We start from the raw sequence: 19,790 nt of genomic DNA on the forward strand, positions 1-19,790 counted from the left end.
GAAACAGACCCACTGGCTGGTAGGCAGCAGCACCATGAGAGAGTTTGACGTATTCATTCATTCACAAAGCCTGCCTTTGTCATGTAATAGGCACTTAAGGGAATCCAGACCTTGTCTGGAATAGGGGGATGCGTCCTGCAAACAGAAGCAGTTCCAGACCCTGCAGGTTGGCTACCCAAAGCCCAGCTAATTCCCATCAGGTGTACCTTCCTGAGCTACACAGACTGAAAACCACAAACTGCTTTTTCAGACTTCCTCGCAGGTCTGCCGAGCAGAGCACCTGTGTGAAACTCAGAAGTTGCAGCTGGGAAGGTGGGCATGGGCCGTGTGGGGTAGAGCTTGCTGGGAGATCTGATTGGGGTAGCTCTGAGGGAGGCTTCACTGCCCGGTTCCTAATGTCACAGGTGTGGGCAAGCAGCTGCCGCAGAAACTCAGAACTCTTTAACTGCATTGTTCCCGGCTACTAGCCACCCACCTGTTTCCCTATCCCTCCCAGAAATTCTGTACATTCCTTAATTCTTCCCTGTAGTCAATGCTTTTCTGCTTTGCTGTCTGTACTTGGAACACTAACCAAGAAAGTACTGTAACCAGATCGGAGATACTCAGCATGGGCTTGAGGAAGATGTGTTTTGACATCATTTTCTCCAAATCTCTTGAGGTTTGTGACAGGTCTTCTTCTGCTACACTTTCTTCTAGTTCCTGTTCACAGTTTTGACCTCTTCCTCCATTCACTCTGATGTTTAGCTGATTTTTACTGTCTGTTCCATCATCCACTTTTCCAAGGTGTTCATTTTGACATCCAGCCTGACACTTCCTTTGCACTTTTGCGGCACCTCTAGCATTGCCACTTGCTTGGGTTTTGACAGCTGGTAGCAAGAGCAAACAAATGCCATGGGGAAGAAAATGTGTCAATTTGCATGGCTTCAAATGCAGGAACAAAACAGAAGTGCACACCGACCCGGAGCTTATAGTACGGAGTGCCATGAGAGCTTGCACTGGCCAAAAGCATGCAAGAATACTCACTGTAGGTGATGCATGTTGTAAACATCTGCGTGAACTTTGTTCTTCAGTACTGCAATTTCTGATGTGAACAGCACCATCAGCTTTACACAGAACAATACTCAATGTGGTATATGTACTTTTGTTGTGCAAAACAGCAGATGGCAGGAAGTTTGAATTTAGGGAAGTTGAAAGTCACCTGGAGATACTTCATGTAAATAGCACTAACTAGGAAGAGAAAGCACCTGTGCTAAGAAAAGGACGTGAAGCGGCCAGTCCAGGGTTTGCAGCCTTGGTTGTGTGTTATTATAGAATTGCCTGGGCTCTCTTAAAAAATATTTATTTATTTATTTATTTGGAGACGGAGTCTCTCTGTTGCCCAGGCTGGAGTGCAATGGCGCAATCTCGGCTCACTGCAACCTCTGCCTCCAGGGTTCAAGCGATTCTCCTACCTCAGCATCCCGAGTAGCTGGGATTACAGGCATGTGCCACCATGCTTGGCTAATTTTTTTTTTTGTATCTTTGGTAGAGATGAGGCTTCACCATGTTGGCCAGGCTGGTCTTGAACTCCTGACCTCAGATGATCCGCCCGCCTCAGCCTCAAAGTGCTGGGATTACAGGCGTGAGCCACTGCACCTGACCTGGGCTCTTTTTCTTTTAAAATGCCAATATATGGCAGAAAAACAAAAATAAAGAGGAAAGTGGGGAGAAGGCCAGGGAAGTTTGGAGGACCCCAGGGTTCCACCCACCTTACTGACTCTAGTGGTGTATTGGCTTTTTTTTTTTTTTTTTTAAGGCAAGGTCTCACTCTGTTTCCTAGGCTGAAGTGCAGCAGCATGAATATCAGTCACTGCAGCCTTAACCTCCTGGATTCAAATGATCATCCCACCTCAGCCTTCCGAGTAGCTGAGACCACAGGCATGTGCTACTACACCTGGCTAATTTTAAAAATTTTTTGTAGCGACAGAGTCTCACTATGTTACCCAGGCTAGTTTTGAATGCCTGGGCTCAAGTGATTCTACTGCCTTGGCCTCCCAAAGTGCTGGGATTACAGGAGTGAGCCACCATACCAGGCCACTTTCCCCTTTATAAAAATTTGAAAAGAAAAGAAAATCCCAGTATTCAGGCACAAACCCAAACCAGTCTAATCGGAATCTTTGTGGGTGGAGTGCTGGTGGTTTTTTTGTTTGTTTGTTTGTTTGTTTGTTTTTAGCGTGAGTGAATCTAATGAGCCTTCAACATTGAGAACCAGTGGATAGGGTTTCTACTCTGTTTATCCTTGTGAATGTGGCTTTTCTTCCTCTCTCCACAGGCATTGTCTGAGGCTTTCAGATAACCTCATAGGTTTTTGTAGTAAGTAACATTTGTGGCTGGAGGCCAGCTTCCCATTCAAATACTGTCTCTCCTTAAAGAATTCTTGATTCTTGGCCAGGCTTGGTGGCTCATGCCTGTAATCCCTGTACTTTGGGAGGCCAAGGCAGGAGTATCATGAGGTCAGGAGTTTGAGACCAGCCTGGCCAATATGGTGAAATCTTGTCTCTACTAAAAATAGAAAAATTAGCTGGGCATGGTGGTGCACGCCTGTTGTCCCAGCTACTCAGGAGGCTGAGGCAAGAGAATCGCTTGAACCTGGGAAGTGGAGGTTACAGTGAACCGAGATTGAACCACTGCACTCCAGCCTGGGCAACAGAGCGAGACTCCATCTCAAAAAAGAATTCTTGATTCTTAATGGAACCACAGGTAGCAGCAAGGTGAAACATGGAAATGATGATTCTGTAATTGTCCATGTTACAACAATCAGAGTGTGAATTGCACTGCAGTTTTTTTTGTTTTTTGCTTTTGAGACATTGTATTGTAAGACACCAGTAGAGGCACTTTTATTTATGTATTTATTTATGTATTTATTTATTTATTTCCTGAGACAGAGTCTCGTTCTATTGCCCAGGCTGGAGTACAGTGGTGTGATCTTGGCTCACTGCAACCTCCGCTTCCTGGGTTCAAGCAATTCTCCTGTCTCAGCCTCCTGAGTAGCTGGGACTATAGGTGTGCACAACACCACACCCGGCTAATTTTTGTGTTTTTTGTAGAGACGGGGTTTCACTATGTTGGTCAGGCTGGTCTTGAACTTCTGACCTCAGGTGATCCACCTGCCTCGGCCTCCCAAAGTGCTGGGATTACAGGCATCAGCCACCATGCCTGGCCCTGCATTTCAGTTTTGTTTGTGGAAATATCACCTCCTTGGCCAACAGGGTATAAACAAGAGCAGATTTCGCCTCAAATGAGGTCATCCATGGCCACTGTAGTTAGAGGCTTTTGGGGAATTACCTAGAATGGAGTTTTCCAGAAAAGACCATGAACCTGGGTGCCCACAGATGCTGAGGGTACTAGGTCTGTGATTCTCAAACACCACATGCCCAAGTATTTGCCAGGAGCTTGTTAAATGCAGAATTCCTAGGCTGCCCACACTGCTGCTGACCTGGCAGTTCTCAGCCTTGGCTGAAACCCCTGGGCAGCTTTGAAAACACTGGTGCTTGGGTCTCACCCCCAGAAATTTTGATTATTTGCTTTGGGGTATGGCCTGGGCATGGGATTTTTCAGGGTTCCCAGAGTAGTCTAATATGCGTCCAGGTTGGGAACCACAGGCAAGAAAAATGCCATGGTGGACTGTTATTCCTGTTCTGCTGTCCCTCTTGGAAAGTCTTCCTTTTCAATTTTCCTTAACGTTCTATAGGCAGTGGAGCAGAAAAGACTTAGAACTCAGGGACCATCTAGTCCAACCCTGCAGTTCACAGATGAGGAAAATGAGGCCAGGAAGGGGAAGTGGCCGGCCCAAGGACACACGGCTACTACCGAGTCAGCCCCAGAGCACAGCTGGCTCACTCTCTCATGGTCCTGTTCCCATCATGCGGCCTGCTGTGGAACACAGGGAATTTTGTCTGAAGGAAAACACTACAAAACATTAGAAATAAGGAATGATAACGATTCAGTCCTCTAAAGATTTTTAAACTTCTCCATCCATTTGTCACTTCATACTATCTTCTATATTTATAAAGTGGTGCTGGGTACCCAGGTGCAATGACTTATGTTCCCAGCAGGCCATAGATTTACTAAAAATGGGTGTGCTCTTGTCCTTGACTCTCACTCTTAGGGACAGACTGGATTTGGGTTTTGATAGAAGGGTCGAGCTTCCAGGGAAGTATTTTAGCAGTTGATGGTTGCTTGCTTTCTTAAATCTCCATGGATATGTATACATCAGGTATCTTGTATGTATCAGGCTAATGCTTTTCAGTGTGCTTTAGTGAAGTGGAAATGGGTGAGATCAGGGATTCCTGGACAAGTGTCTCCTCAGCTAGCACTTTATTGAGGAAGAGGCCCTGCTATGCCCACTTTCTCTGTGTGTAGGGGCGTGGGGGGTGGGGGTAGGTTCTGCTAATGGGGGCTGCTCCCCTGGGGAGCCCTACAAGCCCAGCTTATCCTAGGGCTCAGCAAAGACTTGCCAGAGTTTCAGTACCTCATTTTGTTGCAGACCAAAAATTGATAATAGGAAAATCATCCATGTGTCCCTGCTGTGAGCGTCAAGCCACCTGTTCACGTCATCCCAGTATCCTGGGGACATTTTTCTGATTTAAAAGTAAATGAAAGTATTTTTGTGGGGCTGGAGCAGTGGCTCACGCCTGTAATCCCAGCACTTTGGGAGGCTGAGGCGGGACAATCGCTTAAGCCCAGAAGGTGGAGGCTACAGTGAGCTGTGATCATGCTACTGCACTCCAGCCTGGGCGACAGAGCGACACCTTGTTTCAAAAAAAAAAAATAATAATAATAAAGAAAATTTTGTGGACCCCTAAAAGCATTGTGGGCCTCAGGCCCTGCGAGTCCTGTGCCTTATGGGCAAGTCGGCCCTGACAGGGGTGGAGGGAAACACCCAGGCTTGGCCTCTGTGGCTCATGCTGCTCATATGCTGGGGCACTGCCCATGGGCCATACAGAAACAGGCAATGGGCTGGCTTTGGCCTGTGAGCCATAGTTTGCTGACCATTGCTCTAGATGACCAAGGTGCAGTTAGCTGAGGGGATTTCTGATGGGTCACAGGACAGCTGAGAAAAAACATGGTCATCCAAAGTGACTGGTAACCGCTACCGGGTCTTCCATTGGGCCCTAATTACCACCCACCTCCTACACCCCTGGTGTTTTCTTCTCACTTTGTGAAAAGTAAAAGCGTACACTTATTAAACATAAATGGCCTGTAATCCTAGCACTTTGGGAGGCCGAGGCAGGCAGATCACTTGAGGTTAGGAGTTCAAGACCAGCCCTGGCCAACATGGTGAAACCCCGTCTATACTAAAAAAATACAAAAAATTAGCCGAGTGTGGTGGAGCAAGCCTGTAATCCCAGCTCCTTGGGAGGCTGAGCAGGGAGAATTACTTGAACCCGAGAGGCGGAGGTTGCATTGAACCGAGATGGCACCTTTGTACATCAGCCTGGGTGAGAGAGCAAGACTCCATCCCCAAAAAGACAAACCACATAAGTGTATAACCTAATGAATTATCACAAAGCAAACATCTATCCAGATCAAGAAATAGAGCATTCCTAGCACTTCACAGGCCCCTCTCCCCGCACCTGAAGGAAACTACGAAACTGACTTCTCCCCTGTACATCAGTTTGTTGGGTTTATAACACTGTGCTTTTTGGCATCTGGGCTCTTTCAGGCCTGACCATTGTTGTACTGCGTTTCTGGAAGGACTGAATGGAGTGGGCTACCACTCACAAGATCTCAGGGCCATGCTTTTGTCACGAGATTGGTCCTCTTAAAGGTGCTTGGTTGGAGGTGAGGAAGGTCTGTGAGCAATCCAGCTAGCCAACCCAGGGTGCTCTGAGGACTAGAGAGAGAAAGGGTTCATTAATACTACAAAGCGCGTAGCCACAAACACAGATGCTTTGTTAGAGGAACACCACAAATGGAAAAATCATGACTAATGAAGCTGATTAAGGAAGTTCCTCTAGACTGCAGCCCTATTGCTTTGAAACTGATTAGACCATAACTATTAAAAGGGAAACAATTTATAGGGAAGACAGATTCAACATGCTTTATGTTTGAGTTGAGAGTCAAAGCTTTTAACTGCAACTCACCCGCACAGTTCAGGGCTGTCACATTATAGCCTTGAAGGCTACCTACTGCACAACTCCTGCAAGCTCCATTCGCACAGAATAGATGAATGGTGGTGGAACTGCATGCTGAGGCAGCCCTGCCAATGTAAACAGAATCAGTTTCCTAGATCCAGACCACACTTTAACTTACAATGTTGAACTTCATCAGTTACACATGTTTGGGTAAAAGGCCTTTTTTTTTTTTTTTTTTTTTTTTTTTTTTTTTTTTTTTTTGAGACCTCTGCCTCCCGGGTTCCAGCGATTCTCCTCCCAAGTAGCTGGGATTACAGGCACGCACCACCCCACCCGGCTACATTTTTGTATTTTTAGTAAAGATGGGGTTTAATCATGTTGGCCAGGCTGCTCTCAAACTCTTGACCTCAAGTGAGCCTCCCACCTCGGCCTCCCAAAGTGCTGGGATTATAGATGTGAGCCAATGTGCCCAGCTAAGGCTCTTCTTTTTTTAAGAAAACACTTTTTAAAAAGAATATGTATTTTTTGAAACAGACTCTCACTCTGTCACCCAGTCTAGACTGCAGTGGCATGATCATGGGCTTGCTGCAGCTTTGACCTCCAGGTTCAAGTGATCCTCCTACCCCAGCCTGTGGAGTAGCTGGGACTATAGGCGTGCAGCTAATTTTTAAAATTTTTATAGTGACAGGGTCTTGTTTTGCTTCCCAGGCTGGTCTCAAACTCTTGGCCTCAATCAATCCTCCTGCCTTGGCCTCCCAAAGTGCTGGGATGACAGGTGTGAGCCACTGCACTCGGTCTCCCCATTTTAAATATGAGACTGTGGCATGGAGAGGTTATCATGCCCAGGGTCGTGCAGCAAGCAAACAGCAGAGCTGGGAGTGGAACCCAGACAGCCTGTGGTCCTGCCTGCTACATTGTCTGTGCTATTCAGACACGATTTACAGTTCCTGTGAGCAGGTTCACGTGGCTCATCAGATCAGCACTCCTTCTGATCCCCAGGGAAGAGATGGTTTGAGAGTGTAGATTTGCTCATCTTGGTTTGGTTACATCAGAAAACTGACTCACCAAGTACTAATCCCAACCTCCAAACACTCTCCACAACAGAGAATCAAGGCAACCACATTTCAGGGTAAGAATCCAAATTGTTACTCCTAACAGGCCCCATCAGGCCCCTGATTGGTGTGAACTCCTCATCCTTTGGGGCTTGCCCAGAAATGAAAACTGGTTCCTGTATTATATGAAGAGCTGGAAATGTTCAGGTCAGAGAGGGGATCTGTTTCTTCAGAGGCTTCCACTCTGTTTGCAGGATAATCCTATTATAAGAGGTGTCTAGATTCCCTAATGTTGCTGGAATGTGGTGTCATTGAAAACAAGATTATATAAAAGCATGGGCTAGGTGTGGTGGTGCCATAGTAGAGGCATGGGCAACTGCTCTCTTTCAAGGACTTTCCCAGAATCCTAGGGCCTGGGGCAAATTCTTCCTGTTGTTCCTACTTGATGCTTGCCTTACGGCAGTTGCTCAGTTAAGGCTTGTTGACCTAGTTGTTCTGACAAGACATAACTTTATGGAAGTATGTAGCAAAACCACACACTTTTTGCAAGAGCCCTGCTGGTGTGGTCTGGGAAGCCCCTGAGCAGCTTGACACTTCCCAGTTGCAATCTGGTGGCCGCAGAAGGATCAGCGACAGCAGCTCCAGCAGTAGCGCTGCCCCCTGAGCATGCCTGCCCTGCCTCAGGGGCTCGTGCCTGATGAAAGGAGCAAGGAAAACAAATCCCTTTAGTCACCCAAAGCCCATCTCCTAGAAGAGCAACAGCTCCTCCATCAGCAAGTGCCGCTTCAACACACGAGAAGGGAATAAAGGAACTGCAGATTCCGGTGGAAACACTGTATTCATTTCTGAGGACTGTGCTATGTTTTAAGGCAATTGTCACACATACAAAACAGTCAGATAAACAGTATCTGAACAGATTTATGACAACATGTTAGAAAGAGAACAGCAGGGGAAATGTTTTCGGACAAGGAAATGTGAGATTTTCCCCAGTCAGGTAACCCTTGGTCTACCGACTCTGTGGACTGAAAACCAGGACGATACAAGGCACATTCTCTCTTCTCGCCTCCAAGGGGAACGGCCACCTGCACACTCCTCGAAAGCACCCTTCTCCAGACTGAGACACGCTTCTTACTGCAGGGCCAGGCCACGACACAGGATGGTCAGCCAGTGAGTCTTAAGTCCAGCTCTAATTTCACGCTTTATGGCTTTGTGAAATTCATCTTTAGAAATGGGAAAATCAAGATACCAAAGACGTTCAACTTGTAGTTAATAGTTAAGTTCACCTCTATCCAAACACAAACTTGCTTGGCTTGGAGCTAAAACTATATATACACATACACATATATACAACACATACACATAACACACATATGTGTGTATAGATATACGTGTGTGTGTGTATATATATATATATATATATATATGAAAGAAGAAAAAAGATTTACTGAAGCCTGAAAAATAGTGAGTGTTCATTTGCCATTTGGAATCAAACAATGTGATTGTTTCCCTTGAATACAGAAGAGTATCAGCAACATGCTCTACCCAGCGGAGAAAAGTTTCCAGTTTCCTCTGCATGGTTCCTGGTCCCTCCTGGCTTCACAGGAGACTGGAATGGCTTAGCTGGTTTAAAGAGAGCTGGGTTTTCCCCCTGGCTGGGTCAACTCTGTGTCCCATGGCTCTTCTTCACCCCTTCTGCTCAGGCTCATGTCCCCAATTTTAAGAAGGGGGTGTGGCTCGATGGTCTCCATTCCATCTGCCCATTCTCATCTCAATGGTACACACATCCATAAGCGTGTGCCCCTGCTGTAGGGCCCAGGTGACACATAGCAACAGGGAAAACAAGGGAATGAAGGAGGCTGAACACTGGGGAGCGTTAATGGCCTGTTACAGGGTGGCAGAAACAGTGCCTGGGTCTGGGGTTCACAGCAAAATCAGGTGCCCAGAACCGTGGTGGAAGGTGGGGTCGCTAGTTCATGAAAACTTGAAGGACATTAGGAAGAGGCTGTGTCTGATGCTATCAAGTAACTACACATAGAACGAGGGCATGATAAAAGTCCTAACACACATAGAGAACAAAGCCCTGCTCAGAAACGCTATCCTGACCAGCAGAAGGACTCCATGGAGAAAGCTGTCCCTTACATAAAAAAGAAGAGCATACTGGGTTAGCACTTGATATCCAAGACGTGAAATGGTCGTCTTCACAGATTAACAGTTTGCCTCACCAAATCCCTCTGAGGTAGGTAAGAGGCAGGTGACATTAGCCCCATTTTACAAATGGGGTAAAGTGAGGCCCCAGGACCTGTTACATCATGACTATGTGTCAACAGCCACAAACAGCAGGCTCTCAGATCTTCCCCCTCACTTAGCTTAGAACCGCGTCAGCAGATAATTGGAAAAACAGGGACCATTTTGCTGATAATATTAAACTTGGATGTACTGGCAAGAAAGGGATCTATATTTTGAAGTCAGCCAAAGCCAGGGGACCTGGGAACCTGCAAATGGGGGTACCCCACTCCAATTAGTACATGGTTTTCTCTGGGGTGGTGGTCGTTTTGTATTTGCTGCAGCGCAGCATTTTACAGAGTGTCCAGTTGAATTCAAATAATAGATGAGAAATCAACAAGCATCCTGAATGTGATGACTACATCACACCTCCCCAGTGAAGGAGGCCCCTCTCTGGCCTGTTGCCAAATCAGAGTGAATGGAGAAAAAGCTACAGTGTTGTCAGAGGCCCAGGCCTCCAGAAGGAAGCAGAAAAGTGCCCCAGGGCTGGGATGAGAACTGGGACAATTGTGTGTGAAACCTGTCCTGTCCTGATTAGAGAAAGCTGTGCCCCTCTTCGCCCCCTCTCCTTTTTCCTTTGACCTCAGAATCTAAGTTGTTTACCTAAGGCTGTGGACCAGAGACGCCCACAGTGCTAACACCCACCTGGAGTATTTCTAACTTGACATTGTGGAGCACCTGCAGTCTCCCAGAACCCAGGGATCAGAAGCTACCCACACCTCGCTATAGCACAGACTCTTTAAACACCTGAGTCCCAGCTCAGCAAAGTCCAGCCATGGCTAAGAATTTGAGCATTTTTTCAATGACTACAACTCGAGGCAATGCAACAGATGACCATAAACTCCCTTGGTTTGCTCAGAAAACATCTGATGCAGAGCTGACCGGGGACAGTGAAATACATCTACATTTTTCCCAGGCATAACCACAGGACCCTGTGAGTCCATGATTTCTTGAGCCTGGCAGCTCAAGGGGTTGTTTCCAAACAGATCCCTGGTGTACACACGGTTGCACCTGGACGTGGATCAAGCCGAATGTCAGAGTGTCCTTGTCCTTGGTAACCAGTTCCAGCTGGGGAGCCCAATGCCAGTGCCGAGAGGTAAGCCTCAGGCCAGCAACTGGGCCAAAGCATTGCTTGGGAGAGTAAAAGTTGGCAAGGGCAGTGCCCTGTGTCCATGACTGGTAGCTGGGTGAACAGGGTGGGACATCACTGCTGGCAGGCAAGCCCAAAGCCCAGCCCCATCACAGAACCGACTCCTTGGATTCCAGTTCTGGGGCATTGGCCACGGGGCCAGCGGGGTTCTGGTGTGTCACCAGGGGCGACGTCTCCTCCTCAGACTTGCAGTTGGGGATGGCTTCCACTTTCACCTCAGTCAGTTCCTGCTCGCCCTTCTTCGTGGCCTTCTGATTCAGGTGGTGGAGAATGCCTGCACCCAGGGCATCCCCTTCCACATTCACCACCGTGGTGGTCCGGTCCCTGGCGGGAAAAGAAGAGGCAGCTATTACATCTACTGCTGGGGGATCGGGTCCTGTCACAGGCAGCCTGGATGCCGAGGGAAAGTCATGATTGTGAGCGGCCCTGTTGCTTCCTGGAGAGCATGCTTCTAAGGCATAGGCTTTACCTTGTTCTAAACTGATTTTCTTTAAACACTTTTTATTTTTATAGAAAGAATAAAAAAGAGCATAAAGAAGCAAACAAGCCACTCACCCCTAGTCCACAACTGAGTGAATCTGTGTGCACATTTTAATCTATTTCCTTCCGGTCACCTTTCTATACACGTATTTTATATGTATTAGATACCATCATTAAAAATCACACATAAGCCAGATACAGTGGCTCATGCCTGTAATCCCAGCAATTTGGGAGGCTGAGGTGGGAGGACTGTTTAAGGCCAGGAGTTTGAGACCAGCCTGGGCAACATAGTGAGATCCTGTCTCTACAAAAAATAAACAAATTAGCTGGGCATGGTAGTGTGTGCCTGTAATCCTAGCTACTCAGGAGGCTGAGGTGGGGGGATTGCTTGAGTCCAGGAGTTCAAAGCTTCAGTGAGCTATGATGACACCATCGCACTCAGCCTGGACTACACAGTAAGACCGTGTCTCTAATAAGTAAACAAATAAACAAACATATTGGGATAATAGTGTAGATACAGTTTTGTGTCTAGCTTTTCTTCCACTGAATAATACACTGTGGGAGCTTCCCTTCTTTTTCTCATGTCAACGCTGCTTTACTGTGGATATTAATCTTCATATGTGTTCCGCTCCCGTCGGCAAATATAAATACTACCTCAGAGAAAATATCACTGTCCTTTTCGGAAGCTAGCTTGTTGTGCTATAGATTAACCAATACCATTCCCCTGTCCCTGGAGCTCAGAGGAAGTATTGTGAACATTTTGAAGAGAGGGGAAAATGTGATCTTCCCTGAGGGCACTGGGGAGCTGACTCCCCGCAGAGTGTGGTCCTGCTGTCTGCAGAATCAGAGGGGATGGGGTGGCTGGCGGGCTGTGTGACTTCAGGTCTCTGCTGGGCAGCTGGCCTGGTGCCCTATTTCCCTGTTCCTGGCCAAGCACCTCTTGGATGCCTCTTCTCCATGCACAGGAGGTGGCTGGGTGAGGAAGGAGAGGGGGCTTCTGTCAGCTCTGGTCCTGTCCAGCTGGCCAGCTCAGGCACAAAGTTCCCTCTGATGAGGTGTCTGGGCAATGCAGGTCTCTTTTGCAGATTTCACCCTCATTGCCCTGAGAAGCTCCTTCAAGTTGGAAAAACTACCATTCCCCCCTACAGCAGGCCAGTCCACGAGCCCAGTGCCAGGCCCTGCCTGTGACGAACCTCTGGAGTGTCTCTCCTTGCTGACATGAATTGAATGTTTTACCACATGCTCATTATTCTGTGTGCTGTTCCTGTGCTAACTCGCTCAATCTTCCCCACAACCCTGGCGTGGCTGCTATGATCATTCCCATTTCACAGATGAGCAGACCAAAGCATACACAGTGGACATTACACAACTATAGATAGCAAAGCTGGGATTTCAATCCAGGCACCTGGGCTCCAGGGCTCTTTTTCTTACCCACAGGCTCTTCTGTCTCAACTTTAGTACCTCAGCCAACCTTCCCTATAAAACAGATACTGTTCATGCCTGCAAAAGGTATCACGTGACTCAAGGAATCCATGCACAGAAACTGTTTTGTGTCTTCACAGCGGCCCCAGAGATGTGGTCTGGATCACACCTTCGTCCCTGCCTCCTCCTCTGCTGAGCCCGAGCCCGAGCCCAGGTCACTCACATCGGCATGGTTCATCCTCTCTCCCCTCACAGAAATAGCTCCTTGGAATTTTCCTGGCCAGGGACAATCATTCCCAAAGGATCACTGCTCCATCGACTTATTACTCCAATGCAGTCAACAACTCCGTAGACCCTCGTGTCCCCTGGGCCTGTACTGAGGGCCTCAGCTGTGGACCCCTACTTTACTGGATGCTATAAGCAAGTTCTTGGTAATGACATCTCATGGTCATTCCTGGATGTTCACGGGCATGTGACTCTCATATTGTTTAATTTTTCCTAGCTCTAAATCTTGCTGTGCCAGCTCCACTGCAGGCTCCTTCAGAAGGCTGGAGTGTATCTGAAGTTTCTCTGCATGCCCCAGGCCCAGCAGTGTCAAGCTCCCAGAGAACTCAGTGCAGACTCGTTTTGGTGTTCTTGGGACTTGTTACTTACACAATCCAGTCCACAGCCAGGATCAGAGACAGGTCATGAGTAGGCAGCCCAATGGCCTCCAGGATAATGGCAATGGTGAGGACCCCTCCAGCTGGCACACCTGCTGCTCCAACACTGGACGCTGTGGCGGTCACTCTAAGGGACAGCAGAGCAGGGCCAGCCATTAACATAGAGCATGGAGTGGACACAGAGAAATGCAGACCATGCAGCTGCAATGTGACTGGAAACTAAAAACCATCCCACCATAGGCGCTGCTGGCTATGCCCTTAAGAGTCAACATACGCTCTTCAAGTAACGAATCCCCACTGTCCTCATTTTACTAGCGAGACACCAAGTCGTGGTGAGATTGGTTTTTCAAAGGAAATCACAAGAAAAACCTTCAGTTTTGGACCAGGGAAAGAATGAGGAACTTACAGAATGGTGAAAATCTGTCCTGCGTTGAGCTCTACGTTGTTGAGTTGCGCAATGAACACCGCGGCCACACACTGGAAGATGGCTGCTCCGTCCATGTTGACGGTGGCCCCGATGGGGAGAATAAACCGGCTGATCCTCTTGTCCACACCATTGTTCTCTTCAATGCACTTCATCATCGAGGGAAGGGTCGCTGAGCTAGAAATGGGAAAAACAAACCACCAGACATGACAACAGTCCCAGGCAGGCTAACATGTGTCTTGTCTCCGGCCCCAGAACAGAACAATTAGCACCATCTTCGTTTCTGGCTTTCTTCTCATGAAATAAGGGAAAAAACAGAATCACTTTAAAACTTCTGTCACAACACGAGGCTTTGGCAACTCCCGAAATACTTAAAATATGACTGCCTTCATTTACCTGTTCTATTATTTACTTGGATTCACGTGTTCCAAGTTTCTTAAGTGCATATTGCTTCCTGGTGTAAAATGTTCCCAAGAGAACAAACAACTATTTACATGTGCACCTCCTCTCTTGAGTGCTCCCCTCCCAAAAGTAAATGGTAAACTATCATTTTTTTTTCTTTTAGGCCAAAAACCAGAAATGGCTCGGCGAGTTTGGAGAGAATAACTAAGTAGATAACCATAAGAACAGCACCTGCTCCCTCTAGCTGGCTCTGCAGGCTCTGCAGAGGTTAGTTGGTGCAGCTGAGAAAGAGGTTTTTTGTCTAGGCCAGAGGAACTTCCTTCCCTATTTTTTTTTTTTTTTTTTTTTACTCCCACTTCCTTGTTATATAAATAGCCATCCAGATTGGGAGGAAATGAGCAGTAGAGGCAAAACTAAATGTGTGTATGAAACGACGTGCTGCCATCCTTTGAAAATTTTTACATATGTGGAAAACCCAGTGTGTTTTTTTTGAAGGTTTTCCAGTGAATGACAGGATGCATCTCTTGTGCTAAATTAGATAATCCCACACTATTGTGGTCTCCTAGAGGGCTGAGCATACATCCCTCACCACAGTGCCTCAAGACTCGTTTTCTAATTCATACATCCAGAAAGGGAGAATTGGGCAGGAACCATTCTAGAAACTTCCCTGCAATGCATTTTGAGTTACGTGGGCTGCCTTCTTTTACTGAGGCAAAGGTCTTCCTAATTAGGGTGAGGGACCGGCAGCTGGGCTAACTAATGATCTGCTGACCTCTAAGGCATAAGAGGGAGAAGAGAATGAGGTCACTTCAGTAGAATAGTAAATGAAACAAAAACCCACCCCAGGGGAATACAGAAAAGCTGTGGGGCTGGTCATTTTAAGAAATCACGTGAGGCTCGGTGTGACTGTGCATGCCTGTAATCCCAGCTACTCGGGAGGCCGAGGTGAGAGGATCACTTGAGCCCAGGCGTTTGAGACCAGCCTGGGCAATCATGGGAAGATATTGTCTCTTAAAAAAGAAAATAAATAAATAAATAACAGAAGACCGATTTAGAGTTTTCCAGGAATTGAAGTATATCAAGACACTGGTTGTGCATCTACCACTGGGCTCACCTGCTTCCATGTTGATATGGCTCAGAGCAGTGAAGAGACCCAAAACCCACTCACCTGGAGCAGGTAGCAAAAGCTGTCGCAAATGGGGCGAGGAGGCCCAGGAGGAATCTGAATGGGTTTTTTCGTGTGAAAACAAAATAAATAAGTGGCAGAACAATTCCTCCGTGAATAACATGGCCCAATATAGATGCGAAGATGTATTTCCCCAGGCTGGTCACCAGCACGATGATGTCTTTCATTTCCACAATCTTGCTTCCAACAAGGAACATGATGCCCACAGGTACGTACCTAGGGCACAAGCACAGGGTACTCATCAGTAGGGGATAAGGCCGGGGTGAGAGATGCAGGCCCTTCCTGATGCAGAAGACAGGGACTTTCAACCAGGCCATCTTCATCTCTCCCTGGGATAACCCCGAGGAACCGAAATGGTCAGGGTTATACCATCCCCATTTTACAGGCCGTGAGACTGGGTAAAATGAGGATGACCACTTACCAAGGGTAACGGAGTCAGGACCAGAACCCAGACGTCTTTCCCCTTGGATACAGTAGGATGCTACCAGTCACAGGGATTCCCAGGAGGAAAGGCAAGGAAATCGAGATCAAAGCCTCCAGGATTGTGAGCCTGACTTTTGGCTTTGCTCAGGCTTGTTCTGAGAACTTAGAAACACAAAAGACTAACACCTATTTCACAGAGTGGCTGTGATACAAAATTGAGCCAAAGCTAGGACTTCTGTGAAGTTTTAAAGTCTTTGTGGCTTAGACAACATGATTCCGTGGGAAAAAGTCATTAACAATGACACTCTGGGAACACGCCTGGAGCGTGAGAGTTTTTTAAAGGCAGGATGGGAAGGAATGGACTGTGGGAGCTACAAAGAACAAAAGTCAGTTGTTTTGAATTAATATAAATTCAGGAAGAACTTTCTAACTGCTGACTTTATTTGTAAATTTTAATTGTGTAGGTAATAATTTCACATAGTTCAAATTTCAAGGGATACAAAAGAGTGAATAGAGTGAAATCTCCGTCTCATCTGTCTCCCAAGCACCCAGATTTCCCCTCCCTGGAGACAATGTCACTGGTTTCTTGAGTTTTCTTTCTAGACATATTCTAAGCAGTAATTATTAATTAAAAACCCGATAGTAATACATGAATACATTCTCCTTTCAAAAAATTAAAACATAGATGACACCAAAATCCTCTTTAAGTACCATCCTCAATCAGGACCCTCCTCAAATAACCACTCCTACCTCCTATGCAATTAGATACATAGGTATGTATTTAAATGTGTGTTTATTTCTTTTTCACCCTATATTATATCTTTGAAATCTCTTCATATCAATACATGGAAATCTACCCCATTCATTTTTTATTGTGGTAAAATATACATAACATAAAATTTACCATCTTAATCATTTTTAAGTGTAGAGTTCAGTGGCATGAAGCCCATTCACATTCTTGTGCAACTATCATCACTATCCAAATCCAGAACTTTTCCATCATCCCAAACTTTGAAATCATTAAACATAATGGCCTATTTTCCCCTCCTCTCAGCTCCTGAGAATCACCATTCTACTTCCTATCTCTCTGAATTTGACTATTCTAGGTACACAAAGGTAGAATCATACAGTATTTGTCCTTTTGTGTCTGGGTTATTCCACTTAGTATGATGTCTTCGGACTTCATCCACATTGGAGCATGAGTTAGAATTGTACTCCTTTCTAAGGCTGAATAATATTCTATTGTATGTCTGTATCTCACTTTGTTTGTCCATTCATCCACTAATGGACACTTGGGTTGTTTCCACCTTTACCTCATTGTCTTTAAATATTGTCTTCAGAATGGAAATACCATAGGTTACTTTATCATCATCCTGTTGGTGGACGTTTAAGTTGTTCCCAGGTTTGTCATTACAAACAACACTGCAAACATGCTTCGTGGTGCCCACATGCCTTTGTTCTCTAGGTAGAGATGCTAAGAAGTGAACTGCTGAGTTATGGGATGTGTACATTTTAAATTTCAGTAGATACTGCCCTATTGTTCTCCAAAGTGGTTATTCCATATCACATTCCCACCAGCAGTCCAGGAGAATAATCTTTCCTCTGCAACAGTGGTTCTTATGCAGGGATGATTTTGTTTGGAAGACAGTTTGGTTGTCACAACTTTCGGGGCATGGTGCTAGTGGCATCAAGCAGGTGGGGGCCAGGATAGTGCTAAACATCCTACAGTCACAAGACAGCCTCCCACAAAGACTGATCAGCCCAAAATGTCAATAGTGTCATGGTTGAGAAACCTCACCCTCACTGTTATCAATGCCCGATAAAACCAAATTTTCATTTCCCTGTTTCTAATGAGGTTGAGCATCCCTTAAAACGTTTACTGGTCATCAGGTTTCACATACTTTGTCCATTTTCTGATATTTCATATACTTTGTCCATTTTCTGATAGTTTGTTCAGTGATTTTTCTTTTTCAGTAATCAGAACTCTTTTTTTCTATATATACAGTATGCAAATATATATATCAGTTTTTAGAAATGAGTGTCTTGACTTTTAACTTTGTTCGAATTATCTTTTGCATGTAGACTTTTTATATTTTGATGTGGTTAAGTTTAGCAGCTTTTTATGGCTTTTGCTTTTTATATCTTGTTTAGGAAGACTTTTCCTGCCTCTATATTTTCTTCTAATATTTTCAGAAGACTCCTCTCTTTCTTTTGTTCTTTTCTTCCTTCCTCCCTGAATAGTTTAATCCAGGAGTTAGCAGTGTGAGTTTTTGTAAATAAAGTTTTATTGGAACATAGTCATGCTCTTTCATTTACGAATTGTGAATAGGTACTTCTCTCCTACAGTGGCAGAGTTGGGTAGTTGCAATAGAGAACATGTGGCTTGCAAAGTTGGCTGACTCTGGATTTAATACATCTGAAAGTTATTTCTGTGAATAGTGTAGGGTAGACAGATACTAGGGTTTTGGAGTGGGTAATTAGTAAAGGAAAGACTTCATGAAGAAAGTGGTAATACTGACAATGTCTCCCACACTTGGTTGAGATCCCTTAACTAGTTAAGGCATTTTAAACTTCAATTCTGTGTAATATACATTTCTGAGCAACAGGTCTCTCGCTCTCTTGCTGCAGTTAGACATTCAGCAGGATCTGCCTTACTGAATACCTGCTTATGTGACTGGTACATCAAATTGAAGGAAAGACTAAATTGGTTTCCAGAATAAAAGCAAATGTCCAGCCGGGTGCGGTGGCTCACGCCTGTAATCCTAGCACTTTGGGAGGCTGAGGTGGGCAGATCACCTGAGGTTGGGAGTTTGAGACCAGCCTGACCAACATGGAGAAACCCTGTGTCTACTAAAAATACAACATTAGCCAGGCGTGGTGGCACATGCCTATAATCCCAGTTACTTGGGAGGCTGAGGCAGGAGAATCGCTTGAACCTGGGAGGCAGAGGTTGCGGCGAGCTGAGATTGTGCCATTGCACTGCAGCCTGGGCAACAAGAGTGAAACTCCATCTCAAAAACAAACAAAACAAAACAAAAACAAAACAAAAAGCAAATGTCCTAACATAGGAGTATCAGTGATATGGTTTGGATTTGTGTCCTCACCCAAATCTGATATCGAATTGTAATCCCTCGACTTCCCCCTGTCTTTCTTCCTCCTACTCTGGCCATGTGAAGACCTGCCTGCTTCCCCTTCACCTTCTGCCATGCTTGTAAGTTTCCTGAGGCCTCCCCAGCCATACTTTCTGTATAGCCTGTGGAACTGTGAGCCAATTAAATCTCTCTTCTTTATAAATTACCCAGTTTCAGGTATTTCTTTATAGCAGTGTGAGAACAGACTAATACAGTTTCTGTTTTTACTTTTAAATTTAATTTAGTTGTTTATATTTTGTAGAGATAGGGCCTCACTTTGTTGCCCAGGCTGGTTTTGAACTCCTGAGATCAAGCAATACTCCGGCCTTGGCCTCCCAAAGTGCTGGGATTATAGGCATGAGCCACTGCGCCTGCCCCAATTTCTTTTTTTTAGTCTAAACTTTGGAAAATATTAATATTTTAGACTTAAAAAAAGCCAAGAAAAGAACTTGACATCTAAACACATTTTCTTTTCTGAAAATGTCAGTTCTCTCCCTAGAACAACAATCACATAAAATGGCATTGGCAATGATAGAGTCAGGCTCTGGAATTTTCAGATTGAACAAGAGAAACATCACTGGTAGGGGGTCTAAACGTAGCCTCCCATTCCATTTCAAACTTCTCCTAAAATCAGTCCAGCTGTCACCCAGCACTATCTGACAGAGAGAAGTTCTGGGATCTTTAAGGGTTGAAAATAAGGAAAATGCTTTGTGCATGGAAGGAGAAACTAGTTCTTAACAATTAAGTAGAAGCAGCTGGGTGCAGTGGCTCACGCCTGTAATCCCAGCATTTTGGGAGGCCAAGGCAGGCAGATTGCCTGAGGTCAGGAGTTAGAGACCAGCCTGGCCAACATGGTGAAACCCTGTCTCTACCAAAAATACAAAAATTAGCCGGGCTTGGTGGCGGGTGCCTGTAATCCCAGCTACTTGGGAGGCTGAGGCAGGAGAATCACTTGAACCCAGGAGGCAGAGGTTGCAGTGAACCGAGATCACATCACTGCACTCCAGCCTAGGCAACAGAGAGAGGCTCTGTCTAAAAAAAAAAAAAAAAAAAAAAAAA

General features: G+C 45.7%; 1 protein-coding gene across 1 annotated transcript in view; it reads right to left on the reverse strand.

Annotated features, from left to right (window-relative positions):
- Nucleotides 1–9,015: 9,015 nt before the first annotated feature.
- The window catches only part of SLC1A4 (solute carrier family 1 member 4), a 34,494-nt gene continuing 23,719 nt past the window's right edge, over nt 9,016–19,790 (reverse strand). The window contains exons 5-8 of the mRNA XM_050754820.1: nt 15,160–15,393; nt 13,572–13,766; nt 13,158–13,292; nt 9,016–10,925 (exon numbers count right to left, since the gene is read on the reverse strand). Coding sequence (XP_050610777.1) covers nt 10,691–10,925; nt 13,158–13,292; nt 13,572–13,766; nt 15,160–15,393 — 799 coding nt within the window. The 3' untranslated portion in view covers nt 9,016–10,690. The remainder of the gene's footprint in view (nt 10,926–13,157; nt 13,293–13,571; nt 13,767–15,159; nt 15,394–19,790) is intronic.

This window comes from Macaca thibetana, chromosome 13 (genome assembly GCF_024542745.1).
Source record: "Macaca thibetana thibetana isolate TM-01 chromosome 13, ASM2454274v1, whole genome shotgun sequence".
NCBI classification, from domain to species: domain Eukaryota; kingdom Metazoa; phylum Chordata; class Mammalia; order Primates; family Cercopithecidae; genus Macaca; species Macaca thibetana.